Genomic DNA, 16,066 nt, shown 5'->3' with positions numbered 1-16,066 from the left:
ACAAACCACATTAGCAGTGGTGAAGTTTTTATCGGTGGTTGCAAGAACCAGTGATCCCTATCTTTAAATCTGAACAAAATGCTTGTTCAACCTGGAGGTAGGCTGTCTGAATTGTGCATTGCTTTGTAACGATTTGTTGGGTCTCTGGGCGATAATAAAGATTGTATTGTATTATATATCAAGCTGGCTTTAAATAAAATTTAATTAATTAACATTGATAGAAAGAGACAAAAATGTTTCGGAATTGCTTCACTTGTGTATGGCAGTGCAAGGGAACAAAGATGCTCATATTTCCCTAGCATACTCTCCTCCTTCCAATATCACAAAATAAGCATTTCTAAAAAGCATTAAACAACAACAACAAACAATAATAATAATACAATTTATATACCACTATATACCACCCTTTATCAAAAGATCTCAGGGTAGTGTACAACATTAGAAACACATTACAAAACATCAACGATAAAACATAATAAAACCATACTAAAAAGCATACTGACAGACAGCCTAATAAGAAAAGAATAGGAACAGTCCCTCTCCCTCATACATTAACAGGCTGTAGATTATTTAATAGCCATTAGCTTGGGTAAAGAGGGATGTCTTTGCTAGTGCCTGAAGACATGTAATGATGGTGCCAGGCGAGCCTCTCTGGGGAGAGCATTCCACAATTGGGGAGCCATCACAGAAAAGGGCCGTTCTCTTGTTGCCACCCTCCAAACCTCTCTGGAAGGGGGGAACATGGAGAAGGGCCTCAGATGGCAAGCACAGGGTCTGGGTCAGTTTGCATGGGGAGAGACTGTCCTTAAGTATTGAGGTCCAGAGCTGTATACATACACAGCTGTCAATTGAAGGAAACATTTTAAGCATCTGATGAAGTTGGCTCTAGTCCATGAAAACTTATGCCACAGTAAGTCTTCTCAGTATTTCAGTTGCCATATTCTCATTGTTTTGTGTTTTGCTTTGCTCTAAACCGTAGGTAGGCAAACTAAGGCCCGGGGGCCAGATCCGGCCCAATCACCTTCTAAATCCAGCCCGCAGACAGTCTGGGAATCAGAATGTTTTTATATGAGTAAAATGTGTCCTTTTATTTAAAATGCATCTCTGGGTCATTCGTGGGGCCTGCCTGGTGTTTTTACAGAAGTAGAATGTGCACTTTTAAGCTAAGTGGTTTTAGCAGTAATGTTACAAGGAGTATGTAAAAAAATGGATTGTTAATAGGTGAGAATGCAAAGTTATAATATATTAAGATAAAGGTTTAAGATAAAAACAAAGAGGGAAAGGATTTGCTGAATTAACTAACTGAACTGGAATACAAAAAAGGGAGGTGTGAGGAGGTCAGGGAAACAAGCAAATGAAAGATAAGACATGGAAAAATTGATTTGTTTTTAACTGGTTTTTATTTTTCTGTATTTTGTATCTTTTGTTTATTTTTTCTTTCCTTTTCTTATTTTTGTAATCTTTTTTGAAACTTTAATAAATATCATTAAAAAAAATAGAATGTGCACTTTTATTTAAAATGCATCTCTGGGTTATTCGTGGGGCATAGAAATTCATTCATATATTTTTCTTCAAAATTTAGTCCGGCCGCCCACAAGGGCCTGAGGGACAGTGGACCGGGCCCCTGCTGAAAAAGTTTGCTGACCCCTGCAGTCCAAACAGACAAACATAGCCATGAAGAGCCAAAGCTCAGCTGCACAGCACATGATTTGCATGAATAACGTCCCACATTCGATGCCTAGCATCTCCAGGTAGATCAGGGAAAGACTCCTGCCCAAAACCCTGAAGGGACAGGGCCAGTCAATGCAGAATGTACGGAGCTACATAGATTAATCGTCTGCCTTGATATAAGGCAGCTCCCTAGGCTCCTCTGGAATCGGATAACCTCATCTTCTCGGAGCAGGGATCCTGCTTCAATGGGTTAGGACAGAGATGAGGAACCTTTTCATTCAGAGCATCACATTCCCTCCTGGGTGGGCAGGGCTAGAGGCATAAGCAGGCTGGGCAACAGATGTACTCTTCCCTTGCCATCCCGTAAAGCCAAAGGCATTACCATAATTCAAAGACACATTCCAGCCAGGCAAAAAGCATTCAGAGAGGGCAGGGGAGAGGATCCTTGGGAGATATGACTTGGGGAGAGTATTGAGGGCTGCACAGAGGGCCCTAGCTCTGAGGTTCCCAACCACTGGGTGAAAAAAGTACACACGCGTACATGTTTTATATAAGTTCATTTAAATATGCTTGCCTTCAGACACAACAGCATTCGTGTGGTTACCGTATTTTTCGCCCCATAGGGCGCACCGGCCCATAGGGCGCACCTAGTTTTTTTGGGGGGAAATAAGCCCGAGCTTCCCCCGACCCCAGCCCCCAGAACAGGCTGCTATCCGCAAGCCGTGGGAGAGCTGCGCGAAGCCGGAAGCCTGGGGCATGCTGAGCTCAGCGCGCCCCAAGTTTCTGGGTGCAGGCAAGCTCTCTGCTAGCCGTGGGAGAGCTGCGCGAAGTTGCGCAGCTCTCCCATGGCTTGCGGAAAGCTTACTGAAGCCTGGAGAGCGAGAGGGATCAGTGCACACGACCCCTCTCGCTCTCCAGGCTTCAGCGAAAGCCTGCATTCGCCCCATAGGACGCACACACATTTCCCCTTCATTTTTGGAGGGGGGAAAGTGTGTCCTATAGGGCGAAAAATACGATATCTTGGGATTGGGACCAGGAGGATCCAAATTCGCTGGATGACCTTGAGCAGTCACCATTTCCATCCAACTAAACAGGTTTGTTATGAAGGTAAAAATTTGTGGGAAGGGGAGATAATTTACGCTACTCTGAGCTGCTTGGAAGAGAAGTGGAACATAAATGTTGAAGAAGTAAACAAAGTAATTGATTAAGGAGCAGAGAGCATGAGCAGCTTGACTGTGCCATTTTTTTTACCTTGGAAGGAATTCTTCATGGCTCACTTTTTCTAGAAATGTGACTAATTCAAATGCATCAGTATACAGCTGGAGAAGGAGGGGAAAAAACAAGATTCAGCATGTCTTAAACGTTTAAACTACAGCATACAACTGGGGGGGGGGGATCTGAACAAGATATTAGACTGGTGTGATAGAATTCTAAACTGCACCACTTCAGACTGTTGGTGGTGCATTGCATTAATCACAGCTCCCCCAACATAAGAAGTTCCCTTCATGTGCCACACTAACACAACAGGAAAATGGTTGCTTGATCTTTCTCCACAATGTTTAGTATAAGCAGGGAGTAGTCTGGCTTTTTTAAGAAGGGAAAGCCTACAGAAATGAATGTCATACTTAAAAAGAGTCTGAAATGATATACTGCAATGCTTTCTTACCTCCCTCTACCAACTCTTTTATCTTCCGCACATAAATCGGTTCTTGCTTACTTCAAAACAAAACTGATATGTGTGCAACAAGCAATATATATCTATGGGATGATTTGCCAGCAGACTAGTACTATGTCTCACAATTCACTATTTCTCAGTTTAATATTGTTTTATTAGTAGCCTTTGATACTGTGAATTTAAACATCCAGAAAATACCCTTAATACAGTGGACGGTCAGGTTGCAAATGTGAGGGCTGCACATGTAGTGTTCGCAACCCGCATCTGTGCATGCACAGGTTGCGATTTGGTGCTTCTGCGCATGCGCGATCGCTGAAACCTGGAAGTAACTCGTTCTGGTACCTCCGGGTTTTGGCAGTCCGCAACTCGAAAAAAACGCAACCTGAAGTGGCTGTAACCCGAAGTATGACTGTACTCTCATCTGTAGTAATTCCTTATAGTAATGCATCCTATCTTATAGTGGGAACACTCCAATAAGGCAACACAACAGGAATGATTGGTGAGAAGGGCTGCTGCCGTGAACCGGTTTGGGAGCAGCTCATGGGTCAGTTAAATGACCCACGTTGGCCACTTGTAGTCCTTAGGTTGCTGACCCCTGCTCTAGACCATGGTGGAGTATCATGAATGAACACTGTACTCAGGTGTCAACCCCCCCCCCCACGGGGCTTAATGCATTACTTCCTGGCAAACTATACGGACAATCTTGAAGTCTCACTCAAACCAAAAGGTTGCCAGTTTGGACATAATAGTACACTATGGCTTGCTTAAATCTGAAATACAGAATTAAGACCAGGATGCAAGAAAGGGAGAGTAACGCTCATGTACAAGTGTCATTTGCTATTCTCCACCATCTTTGATGGTTCATCTGAACACAAGCAATATTATGCTCACAGCATGCTCTTGTCCCTAAATTTATGAAACCTAATCCAAAACAAAGAAAACTGACCCATTGTTGCAGGGGAGAAAATTTTCCTGTCACTGCTTTCAAGACTTCTTGACTGGCAACACCACCGAGTGCCGCTGTAAGAGGTGCCAAAGATCCCTGAGCCATCCTTGATAGCCATTTCACCATGTCTTCGTTAACTTGAGGCTACAATTTAAAAACAAGATAAGAACAATGTTTGTATACAAATAGCGTTGAATTCTTTAAAATTAGTAGGTTGCTGACTTGGTAAATTGGTGCACAGTAAACATGGGAAGTAAAGAACATTAGAGATAAGAGCCGTTTCTTAGTTAAAATTCAGTTCTCAGCTTCTGTTCCTTTGATTATGGCAATCACAAACTGGTAACTGAGCTTCTCACTGCATGAGGTAGCCATGGCAGACCTAGAAAACAAAAATTATCCTCCAACATGACCTGTTAGCCTGGAACACATTTTTGCATGAAAAAATGTTAGCTGTTTCTTGCTTTCAATGAGCTCTTGTTCTAATAGGAAAACATCAGTGAAGCTACATTTTTGTTTACATAACCCTCACTGGATTACAATCCTTCTATTCTTTCAAACTGTTGCTCAAAATTTGTCTTGAAAAGCTTGGGCAATTTCAACTCACTACTGATGTAAAAACAGCGCTTACCGAAAAGTAGTATAAAAGCGAAAGGAACCAGGAAAAGCATGTAGGGGAAGTCATATGGTATATGTATACATGCTGTATTTGGTATGAAGTTGTAAATGAGACGGGGGAGGGGAGGGGAGGGGAAGGGGGTTAAATATGCTCTCCGTTCCTCTCTCTGAAAATACAAGTTAAAAAAAGAATTGAGTAAACCTTTATGTAGACTATACATTAAAATCCGAAAATTTAATAGAGTTGTTTCACATCATAGTGTCACATAGTGACGATAACAACACAATCCCAACAATTGTGCCCATTTTTAAATGAGAAGCCACATAACCTCACAGGGCTGTTCTGAGGATAAAATAAAGAGAATAGTTGCTCATTCATTCATAATATATATGTGTGTGTTAGCAGTAAGATGAGTGTGTAAGAGATTAAGAGTTTGAGTCATGCATAAGTTTCATTGGTCAATATTAACCAATATAGTGGGGGGGGGGGGGAATAAAAAAGTAAAAGACAGATTTAGATGGCATGTCCCTCTTTTGAAATACAAATCCTCAACAGAATGCTCACTAAGACAGCTAAGCTGAAGCAACCATGGAAAGCTGTGTAATACTTTTCGGTGAGCTGAGCAATGGTCTTAATTACATTTCTGCACAGTTTCCATGCATGACAGCTTTTGACTGATGCAAAGGAAGGTACAATAATGCATCACAAAGATGCTCAGGTGATAAAGATATAAATGTAAAACATACAAGAAAGCCAGCAGAGACCAACTACAGCAGAAAACTGAAGATGATGAGGGATCTCTCACAAAGCTCAGTTCAACATTTAAATGCACCACGCTATATAATTACATGCATTACTACAGTCACAGGTGAGTATGCTAGATAGCACAAAATTACTCACTTTGCCTTCCAACGTTTTACTTATGGACACTGCCATCTTCAGCATCTCCTGGGCATCCTGAAGGCACCTGCAACCCAAACAAAAAGCATAGCATCTCTGCTCCACGCAGCACCTCTTATATCTGCTACCAGAGCTGGGAGAATGTCCTGGCCTATGTGAGAATGACATTTAGTTGCTTCAACAGCCAGGAGATTCAGCTGCATTTGTTGGAACTTTGGAAAACAAATGAAGGGGGGGACTTGCACACACTTTCCCCTTGCTCCATTGACTGTCTATTTTGTTGTATTTAAAATATATTGCAAGGTGCCTTGAGATCCTCAGTTAGTAAGCGGGGTATAAATTCTCCTAAATAAATACATAAATACATAAAATAGAAGAACTCACAAGGTGGTTTTAGCCAAGCCCCCACTCCGCTTTAATATCTCTTTAATCCCACCCCCAAACACATACCATATTGTGGACAATAGCTCCAATTCATGGCCATGAAGCAGTGGAGACTCTTAAATGTTATATAAATACATCATAGTCTATCCTCAACTAGACAACAGTTGAAGTTTCTTCTACAACCGACATAAAAAATTCTCTGCCCATGACTCTCCCAAGTAGCAGGGATAAGAAAATCATGGTCTCAATTCTGCACACATTTAAGCAGATTAAATCCCACAGAAGCCCAAGTGATTTGTAAACAGCTGAACTGTGCAAGGGATTGCAACTCAATTAAATAACCTGATGAGTTACTGTTTAAGCTGCTATTGATAACAATCTCTCCACCTCTAACTATATTAACAGTGTACCCAACAACCCAGACTTTGTGCAGCTGTGGTTCAGATACGTTACCCAATTGTCGGCATACGAGCAAAACTCTCTTGAAACTGATTCAAGGCAAGCATGGCAATGTGAATTTGCAGAGGGGCCTAAAAGGAGGAAAAAAGTGAATGATCAGTAATATGCAGAGCAATCACATAAGAAGTCTGTATACTCCAAGGCAAAACTTTCCAAACTGGGTCATGACACATTAGTGTGTCGGCTGCAGTGTGTAGGTGTGTTGCGTGAATGCACCCCACACTCCACCCAGGGCTTGAAAGGGGTTAGTTTAACCTCCAGTTTGCTGGTAAAACTCACGAAATGATGCATGTCTAAAAAGCATGTTACCAGCATGAAAAGTTTGGAAAGCTCTGCTCTAAGGACTAGCTACGTTAGCTTGTTACAGCAAGAACAAGAGCCACTAAGGCCTTAAGGGAAAAACAAATGCAGTATACAATATTTAAAAATCAAAGTGTCATATTAAAAACAAAACAAAGCAAAACCAACCTCAGGCTTGCTGAAATCTGCAACAAGGCATGTTGGGTTAATCAACTGCTTCTCCAGCTGTTGCTAAAAGTTAAAAAAAATCAATTTGCACACACTTTAGAACAGAAGAAAGCAAAGTACATGCAAGCATCTTTAAAATTTCCCAAACCTTCCCAGGATTAGCTTGCAAACTTTAGCAGAGTGTAACTGTAGATACAATTCAAAAAATAAACCAGAAATGGGAGTCATCATAGCTCGCTAGGAACACATTAAATGGGAAAGACTGTTGGGGAGAGGAAAACCTATCTCTGCACCACAGATACAAGTCTCACTAGGAGCAAGGAATGGGTTAAGCCTCCATCACAATGAATGCACCCCTTTACTCTCTGCTATGTAAGTGAATAGGTGCCGTGGTACAGGAAAATGTAAAGCACAAAACTTGTAGAAAACATTGCAGTGGGGGGGAAAAGGAGTTTGGAACACATCCTGTTCCAAGTTACAAGGCTTAAATGTGCAACTTAAAAATGTGTGATCTGATGTACAGACCCTTTGCAACGCAAGTGAGAAGACCAGGAACTGTACCTAACCTTGTGTTGTGCCCTACAGATACTCTGAGGCAAAGGCGAAGCAAAATCTGTGTAGGCTACTTCCTTGAATCAAGGGGCTTCAAACACCTCCAAAGCTCAAGACAAAATCAGAATCAAGGGAGAAGAACTGTCCCTGAACTTATACCTCCAATGTACTGCAAACCCCTTTGAAGTACAGCACAACCACCAGAAGAAACGAGAGACGTTCACCATAGCAAGAAGGTGGGGGGGTGGTAGGTGAATTTATGTATCCCTGATTTTATGTTCTGACATTTTAACATAACCTTGCCCTTTTGAGATCAAGTTATACAGGTGCCTCATATGGAGAAGGGCTAAATCATATTTTTATTCAAAAAGTCAGATCTCTGGCCTGAGCACCAAGCTTCAACAATTTCTAGAGGTGAAAATAGATGTGATCACTGCTGACTGTTGTCTTTATGCAGGATACTTACAAAATGGAATGTCTTAGGAGTCTTTATTTGGATAGCTATGCCGCCATGTAAGTAAGGTTCCATATTCACCGTATTCCCAATGCTAAAAGAATAAGGTGATACCACTGTAAGAGAGGAGAAAGTGTAAATCGCTGTTAACAAGGTAGTTAAATGAAGCAGAACTACAGAAAGAGCAGAAAAACACTTTTGATTTTATACAGGATCTGCAAACCTAATTGACTTTCAAAGAGTTAGCACTAAACATGTACAATTCTCTTAGGCGATGGACTCTCCTTCATTGGAAGCTTTTAAGGAGAGGTTGGATAGCCATCTGTCATGGATGCTTTAATTGAGATTTCTGCATTAGAGGGGTTGGACTAGATGACCCTCAGGGTCCCTTCCAAATCTACAATTCTATGATTATGCAAAGCAAGCACATTTCCACAATGTACAGTGGTACCTCGGGTTACATATGCTTCGGGTTACATACGCTTCAGGTTACAGACTCTGCTAACCCAGAAATAGTGCTTCAGGTTAAGAACTTTGCTTCAGGATTAGAACAGAAATCGTGCTCCGGCGGCACGGCGGCAGCAGGAGGCCCCGTTAGCTAAAGTGGTGCTTCAGGTTATTTACAGTTTCAGGTTATGAACGTGCCTCCGGAATGAATTACCGTATTTTTTGCCCTATTGGACGCACCGGCCCATAGGACGCACCTAGTTTTCGGGGGGGGAATCATATTTTTTTCCTTGTCCCCCCCCCCCCGAAAACTAGCCTGTGCGCTACTCCAAGACCTTCTCCCTGCTTTTGCGGGAGGTGGCGGAATTCCCCCACCTCCCACAAAAGCCCACAGGAGCCGTGCGCGACTCCTACGGGCTTTTCGACCAGGAGGGAAAAGGGACTGAAACGGCCAGTCAGTCCCTTCTCCCTCCTCGGGGAAAAGCCCCCAAGAGTGGTGTGCTCTTTAAAGGCTGCGCGGCTCCTATGGGCTTTTCTACGAGGTGGGGGAATTCCCCCACCTCCTAGAAAAGCCAGCAGAAGCCGCGGAGCCGCTTTAAAGAGCGTGCGGCTTTTGCCTGCTTTTGCGGGAGGTGGGGGAATTCCTCCATCTCCCGCAAAAGCCCACAGGAGGGTTGGAGAGTAGCGGGAAGGCGTCACACGCCTTCCCGCTGCCCCCCATCCTCTGGCAATGGAGGAGGCGCTGCTTTTCCCCACCGCCAGCCTCAAAGAGCAGACTCTCCTGGCTTCAGCGGAAGCAACGCAAAGCCTCTGGAGCGCAGGCTTCGGAGGCTTCGCGTTGCTATCGCTGAAGCCAAGGAGCCTGCATTCGCCCCATAAGACGCACACACATTTCCCCTTCATTTTTGGAGGGGGAAAAGTGCGTCTCATAGGGCGAAAAATATGGTAAGTACTTAACCCGAGATTCCACTGTATTTAACTCCTGTTAGTCATGGGGAGAAGCTTAAGCAAGTTGCTGAAGTTCTGCCCTCTATTTAAAAACCCAAGTTCAAGATTTGACGCACAGAGAGTTTCAAGCCACGTCTATGGAACTATGGAGTAATGCTGAACAACAATGTTGTGAACTGGCAGCAACAGAGTTAAGGCAGCGCACACAGCAGAACAACATGAAAGGAAAATGCATTTCTATCAGTTTGGAAAACAGTGGCTTCGCACATGCAGGAAAGCTATACAAAACATGGCTTACCAGTTATTTGATGCGTGGATCCATTTAAACATTGCATTCCATTAACTTCCCGGAAAGTTACAAACTGTCCCGTTTCAAGCTTATGAGGGTTATTATCAAGGCAAGTGACAATACCAGGATTGGACTGAAATTGTAACACACCAAAAATTAGTAGGGGGAAGAACCGATTGCTAGACATTGCCACACAAACATTCACTTGGCTCATACAAATACACAGATTGAAAATCATTGCAACTGCAGCATAGATACTGCCAAAAATTCAGCTGTGTGGCAGAATCTAAACTGGCAATAGCATTGTTTTTCATTTTCAAAAAGTTTCACTCTTTTAAGTTATATATTTAAAAGGACAAATATTCTTCTTTTTTTCTATCCATAAAGATGCAACAACCTCAGACACCCAAACCTGAGACAGTTCTTTATTATACAAAAAACTAAAGGTGGTGAGGACATCTATGACCAGATGCTCACTACCTGTATTCCGAAATAAATGACCAGAAGCCAACGGTGTACTGTTATTTTTCAAATACAATAGACAGTACCTATTTAAATGCCTGTATAGTTTCTGAGCTGAACCCACCCAAAAAGTATATTCTTAGCAGAGTAGATGAAGCCCTGGGTTTGAGTCATAGCATACATAGTTCTGGGGTATCAAGAAAGGGAGTCACAGAACTGGCAGGGCTGGTCACTTCTGGCACCAAGAAAAGGGTATGTGTTTTCTCTGTTGCTAATAGGTAAAGGTAAAGGGACCCCTGACCATTAGGTCCAGTCGTGACCGACTCTGGGGTTGCGGCGCTCATCTCGCTTTATTGGCCAAGGGAGCCGGCGTACAGCTTCTGGGTCATGTGGCCAGCATGACTAAGCCACTTCTGCCAAACCAGAGCAGCACATGGAAATGCTGTTTACCTTCCCGCTGGAGCAGTACCTATTTATCTACTTGCACTTTGACGTGCTTTCGAACTGCTAGGTTGGCAGGAGCAGGGACCGAGCAACGGGAGCTCACCCTGTCGCAGGGATTCGAACCGCCAACCTTCTGATCAGCAAGTCCTAGGCTCTGTGGTTTAATCCACAGTGCCACCTGTGTCCCTTCTGTTGCTGATACAACAAAATAAAATCACAGTAATGATTTGCCTCATATACCCTTTTCGCTTGCCCAATTCATACACTTGGGAAAAGCGGTAATTGTGCCTATGCTGCTAGAGTAGCATGTGCTACAGTTGCAAGTTCTGTAACACATAATTCATAATTCACAATTCATGAATTATTGCAGCTACACTTGGGTAGCTCCTATAGTTATGTTATACGTAAGTTAATGGCACACTGATGGCATACTTTTTTAAGTTTAAAAACTTTGGGGCTAATTAGACCCCACCACGCTAGCTTCCTCAGAATACACTGGACTGATATAGTAAACCTTGCTATCGTCCTCACCTGAGATATGTTCGAAATGAAGATTTCTTTTGGCTCTTCACCTGTGGTGTCCAGGACTTCAAATTCATCACCAAAGTCACAAAACAGACGTGCCCATATCCCATATACATCTGCACTTATAAACTATACAAAAGGCAAATAAGTTAAATAAATTTCACAATCTTGATTCAAAGCAAAGAGATAAAATGTAAGAGGATAGCCACAAATGATTCTTCCTTTCTAAACATTGGTTTGACTGCATTAAGTGTACAGTTTCCTGTAGGGAAAACTCCACCTCATACAGGTACTAAAGTATATATTTGAGGACATACAATCAGGATGTAATTATCTCTTCCCTGCATTTGCATGAGGTTTGAAAATTTTATCTGCTTCCTCTTCCAAGAGTCAAAAAATTACCAACCCTTTCTTTCATTGACTAAAATGCAGTTTTTTACTAATCCTGACTGGATCAGTTTTTGATTACAAGGAGAAAAAATGGACAATTCAAAAGTAAAGGTTGCCTTTGTCTGGAAAACTTCCAGTTGGTGTGAATTTACCATGGTGTATAACTTTCTGCTTCTCCTTGCCTCTTTACCTCAGAATAACAGAGCTCTCTCTGTTTTAACAAAAAGATTATATAAGTTTTGAAGAAGCCTGGTAGCCATTACATCTGCTATATAGAGTCAAATGAAGGATAACATACCTAAACAAGCTTGTCATTTCTAAATTATGTATTTTGCTATTTTATGTTTTCTTTCCTTAATTTTAAATGCCATATAAATCCCAATTTCCTTAAATAAATTTATTTTTAAGTGAATGATGTTCCTTGTGGGTTTATTCTCTACCAGCCCATTATTCTGCTCTGTCCAGCATATTACCTGGTGTGGTCCCCAAAAACCATGGGGTTTCTTTTTGTATAAGGATTTTAATACAGCATTCCAGCTGCTTGATAAAAGGTGGCTAGTTCATGTTGAATGAGATTATCCTTTAGGTACCAACGTCCTCAGCCACTTAAAAAAGGTAAAGGGACCCCTGACCATTAGGTCCAGTCGTGACCGATCTGGGGTTGCGGTGATCATCTCGCTTTATTGGCCGAGGGAGCCGGCGTACAGCTTCCGGGTCATGTGGCCGGCATGACTAAGCCGCTTCTGGTGAACCAGAGCAGAACACGGAAACACCGTTTACCTTCCAGCTGGAGCAGTACCTATTTATCTACTTGCACTTGACGTGCTTTCGAACTGCTAGGTTGGCAGGAGCAGGGACCGAGCAACGGTAGCTCACCCTGTCGCGGGGATTTGAACCACCGACCTTCTGACCAGCAAGTCCTAGGCTCTGTGGTTTAACCCACAGCGCCACCCGCTCCCTCCTCAGCAACTTACGAGCTCTATAAAAGTTAAAACCAGCACTTTGAACTGTGCCCAGAAACTGACTGGGAGTTAGTGTAGTTATTTTAAAACTGATGAGATCTGCTGACTGGGCATGTGAGCATTCTAGCTTATTTATTTTGCACTAACTGTAGCTTCCAACAAAAGCAGCCACACATACAGCAAACTGAAACAATTCAAACAAGATGCTCCCAGAGCACGGATTAACTGTGGACAGAAACACTCTGTCCAGGAGAGGTTGGAGCTGGCAGATTAGGCTTAGGTGTGTCGAAAGGAAGTTTGTGCCACCAAAGCCACTTGGGTCTCCAAAGACAAGCCTGATCTTTCAGAGGGAATGTAACCCTAATCAGAACAGGACCAAATCACATCCCAGGTCAAACAAACCACCCACAAATAACCTCTATTTTGCCTGGAAGCTTTAGCTTATATGAGCTCCCAACCAACTGAGTACCAAACCCAGACAGCAATTCAGCGAGTTGGTCCAGAACAATACCACCCTAACCCAACAATACTGCTGAGGGGACCAAGAAAATAAACAGGGTCACACTGGCTACTTCTATGTCAACACAATGGAACCTGTTTCTTACTGAGCAGCAGACTGAAACTGGATTAAAATAGATTAATGTGAGCAGTATCATCCAGGACCATCTGAAGATGTGACCTCTAAGTGCCTGGCACCTGGATTCCATATACTCAACACACATGCAGCCAGAAACTGCTCAGATACCTTCATTTTGTTCTCACTGGTCAGTTCTACTGTACAGTGGTACTTCGGGTTACATAGGCTTCAGGTTACATAGGCTTCAGGTTACAGACTCTGCTAACCCAGAAATAGGACCTCATGTTAAGAACTTTGCTTCAGGATGAGAACAGAAATAGGGCTCCAGTGGCGCGGCAGCAGCAGGAGGCCCCATTAACTAAAGTGGTATTTCAGGTTAAGAACGGACCTCCGGAACAAATTAAGTACTTAACCTGAGGTACCACTGTACTGTAAAGGGTTTCAACCTCTAGGAGGTTGGGCATTTTGCACAGGCATATCCAGGAACAGAACATGGAACAGCACCAAGTTATAACAATGTCTGCATGGAAATAATTTAGTCTTGTAACAGATATGGGGAAGTTCTCAAAAGTAATGGACATGGCCATTTGGGGTCAATATATTACATTCTCACTGTTTTGCATTACCTTAATAGGTGGGTGTTGCGCACGGCAAAAGTCATTTATCTTCTTCTGTAGTGACAGCTTCATCTCAGTTACTATGACACACTTTTGAAAGAAAAATCCCAGAGATAAATTCTAAGTTATCAAAGGCGATGAACTTACTAGCCAAATATTCAAGTTTCTTCCAATGGTAAGTTATATAGCAGGCTTCCTCAAACTCGGCCCTCCAGATGTTTTGAGACTACAATTCCCATCATCCCTGACCACTGGTCCTGCTAGCTAGGGATCATGGGAGTTGTAGGCCAAAAACATCTGGAGGGCCAAGGTTGAGGAAGCCTGTTATATAGCCACAGCCACAAGGATTTGCACATTTCTGACATTGAAGTATGAGCCATCAGAGCAAGCATTCCAGGTTCTCTTAGCCTTGGTATCTCTCTCCCACCTGCACAGGTGCTTCGCTTATTCTACTCTACCAAGGTGCAGCTACAGGACTTGAGGGAAGGGTTAGTATCTAAGTTTGTGCCCATGCAAAAGCTACAAAAATTCCTCTTGCCTCTAAATGCCTTCAGACTACCCCACAAAGTGAAAGAATTATTCCACTCATCCACCACCATCTGCAAGTCTTCTGTAAGATGGAGATAGGGTAGGTTCTCTTGCTTCTACCTTTAAGTACCTTAAAATCCCTCCCAATAAAGTGAGATAGTGAACCTAAAAGGTAAAGGGACCCCTGACCATTAGGTCCAGTCGTGACCGACTCTGGAGTTGTGGCGCTCATCTCGCTTTATTGGCCGAGGGAGCCGGCGTACAGCTTCCGGGTCATGTGGCCAGCATGACTAAGCTGTTTCTGGCGAACCAGAGCAGTACACGGAAACGCCGTTTACCTTCCCACTGGAGCGGTACCTATTTATCTACTTGCACTTTGATGTGCTTTCGAACTGTTAAGTTGGCAGGAGAAAGTGAACCTACCCCTTTCTCAAGTATTTTGTATTTGCAAAGAGACTCTGGGAAGGGTAAGGATAGTCAGGAATAGTCACAAATAATGATTGGCTACCAAAAACAGCCAAGATTTGCAGACCCCTGAAAAGAGGACAGATGTTTCAAATACATGCCACGTACCTGGTACTGTCTGAGGAAAGAGATGTCTGTAACTTCATTTAAAGGGGCAGTTGATGACATCACCTGGACATATGGGTTCAGCTCTGCAATGTGATGAAGTGATGCCTCACCTCTGAAATACATTTTCCAGTTGCATTATCAATAGGTTATACTTTTAAGTTCAGCCTTTCAAATGTGACACCAAACATTACTAGAGAACCTGCTAACATAAATGTTCAAGTTAGCCATGATTAGTACACCAACTTTCTGGAAGGCTGAAAAGTACCACTCATCCAAATTAGGAAAACATCCCTACCTGGTTGAGTTATTACCTACCAGACAACCAGTTATTTATAAAACTGTGTGAACTCAGTATGTATGTATGTAACTTCGATCACATGATTATTAAAACTCTAATGATTTAGAGTTCAGCATTATCTACTGAAGAAAATATTTCAATGAGAAAATGATTTTACCTAAGGACAACCAAAGTGGGGTGCTCCACAGGTTCTTGTACTATAATTTCCATCATCATTGGCCAAGCTGATCTAACTTAGCCAACATCAGCTGGTTAAGCTAAGGTTTTACTTAAGTAATCTGTGCTTCTGATTCAACTGTTAACTACAAAGGTCAAGTTAACTGTGCAACTGTGATCTGTCACCGACCATCATTTTAATTGCATACCTCACACAGAACTTAGCTTTGTTAAAGTCAAATTTGTCCCTCTGAAAGATATGCCACACTTTAATTTAGGTATAAATGCATTATCTACTGAAGAAAATGTTTCACTGAGGAAATATTGTAGTTATGTGTGCTGTAAAGTTTTCCACTGCTGTATTTTCCCACAGAAAGTTTTTCCCCCACAGAAATGTATTGTTTCATGCAGTGAATCTTAACAGAGGACAATATCCTTGAAGGATGCAACTCTCAATCTATGAAAGCCTGAAATGCCCTGTCACTTTTGTTGTTGTTAACCCAGTATTTGCAACATTGATGCTACTAGAGAAAGACCAAAAGTCTGAAACACATCCAGCAAGTGGAAATATTATTTACCATATACAGTGGTACCTCGGGTTAAGTACTTAATTCGTTCCGGAGGTCCGTTCTTAACCTGAAACTGTTCTTAACCTGAAGCACCACTTTAGCTAATGGGGCCTCCTGCTGCTGCCGGAGCCCGATTTCTGTTCTTATCCTGAAGCA

The 16,066-nt window shown here is 42.5% G+C and overlaps 1 protein-coding gene across 1 annotated transcript in view; it reads right to left on the bottom strand.

Annotated features, from left to right (window-relative positions):
• UBA6 (ubiquitin like modifier activating enzyme 6) overlaps positions 1-16,066 on the bottom strand; it is a 50,946-nt gene that overhangs the window by 25,198 nt on the left and 9,682 nt on the right. The window contains exons 7-16 of the mRNA XM_081883877.1: positions 14,888-14,999; positions 13,796-13,876; positions 11,247-11,369; positions 9,819-9,942; positions 8,138-8,241; positions 7,120-7,182; positions 6,646-6,722; positions 5,809-5,875; positions 4,293-4,436; positions 2,923-2,990 (exon numbers count right to left, since the gene is read on the bottom strand). Of these exons, the coding sequence (XP_081740003.1) occupies positions 2,923-2,990; positions 4,293-4,436; positions 5,809-5,875; positions 6,646-6,722; positions 7,120-7,182; positions 8,138-8,241; positions 9,819-9,942; positions 11,247-11,369; positions 13,796-13,876; positions 14,888-14,999 (963 nt within the window). The remainder of the gene's footprint in view (positions 1-2,922; positions 2,991-4,292; positions 4,437-5,808; positions 5,876-6,645; positions 6,723-7,119; positions 7,183-8,137; positions 8,242-9,818; positions 9,943-11,246; positions 11,370-13,795; positions 13,877-14,887; positions 15,000-16,066) is intronic.

This window comes from Podarcis melisellensis (assembly GCF_964234715.1).
Source record: "Podarcis melisellensis genome assembly, chromosome: 13".
NCBI lineage: Eukaryota > Metazoa > Chordata > Lepidosauria > Squamata > Lacertidae > Podarcis > Podarcis melisellensis.
The sequence above is the reverse complement of the archived record's forward strand: the minus strand, read 5'-3'. Positions and strand labels throughout refer to the sequence as shown.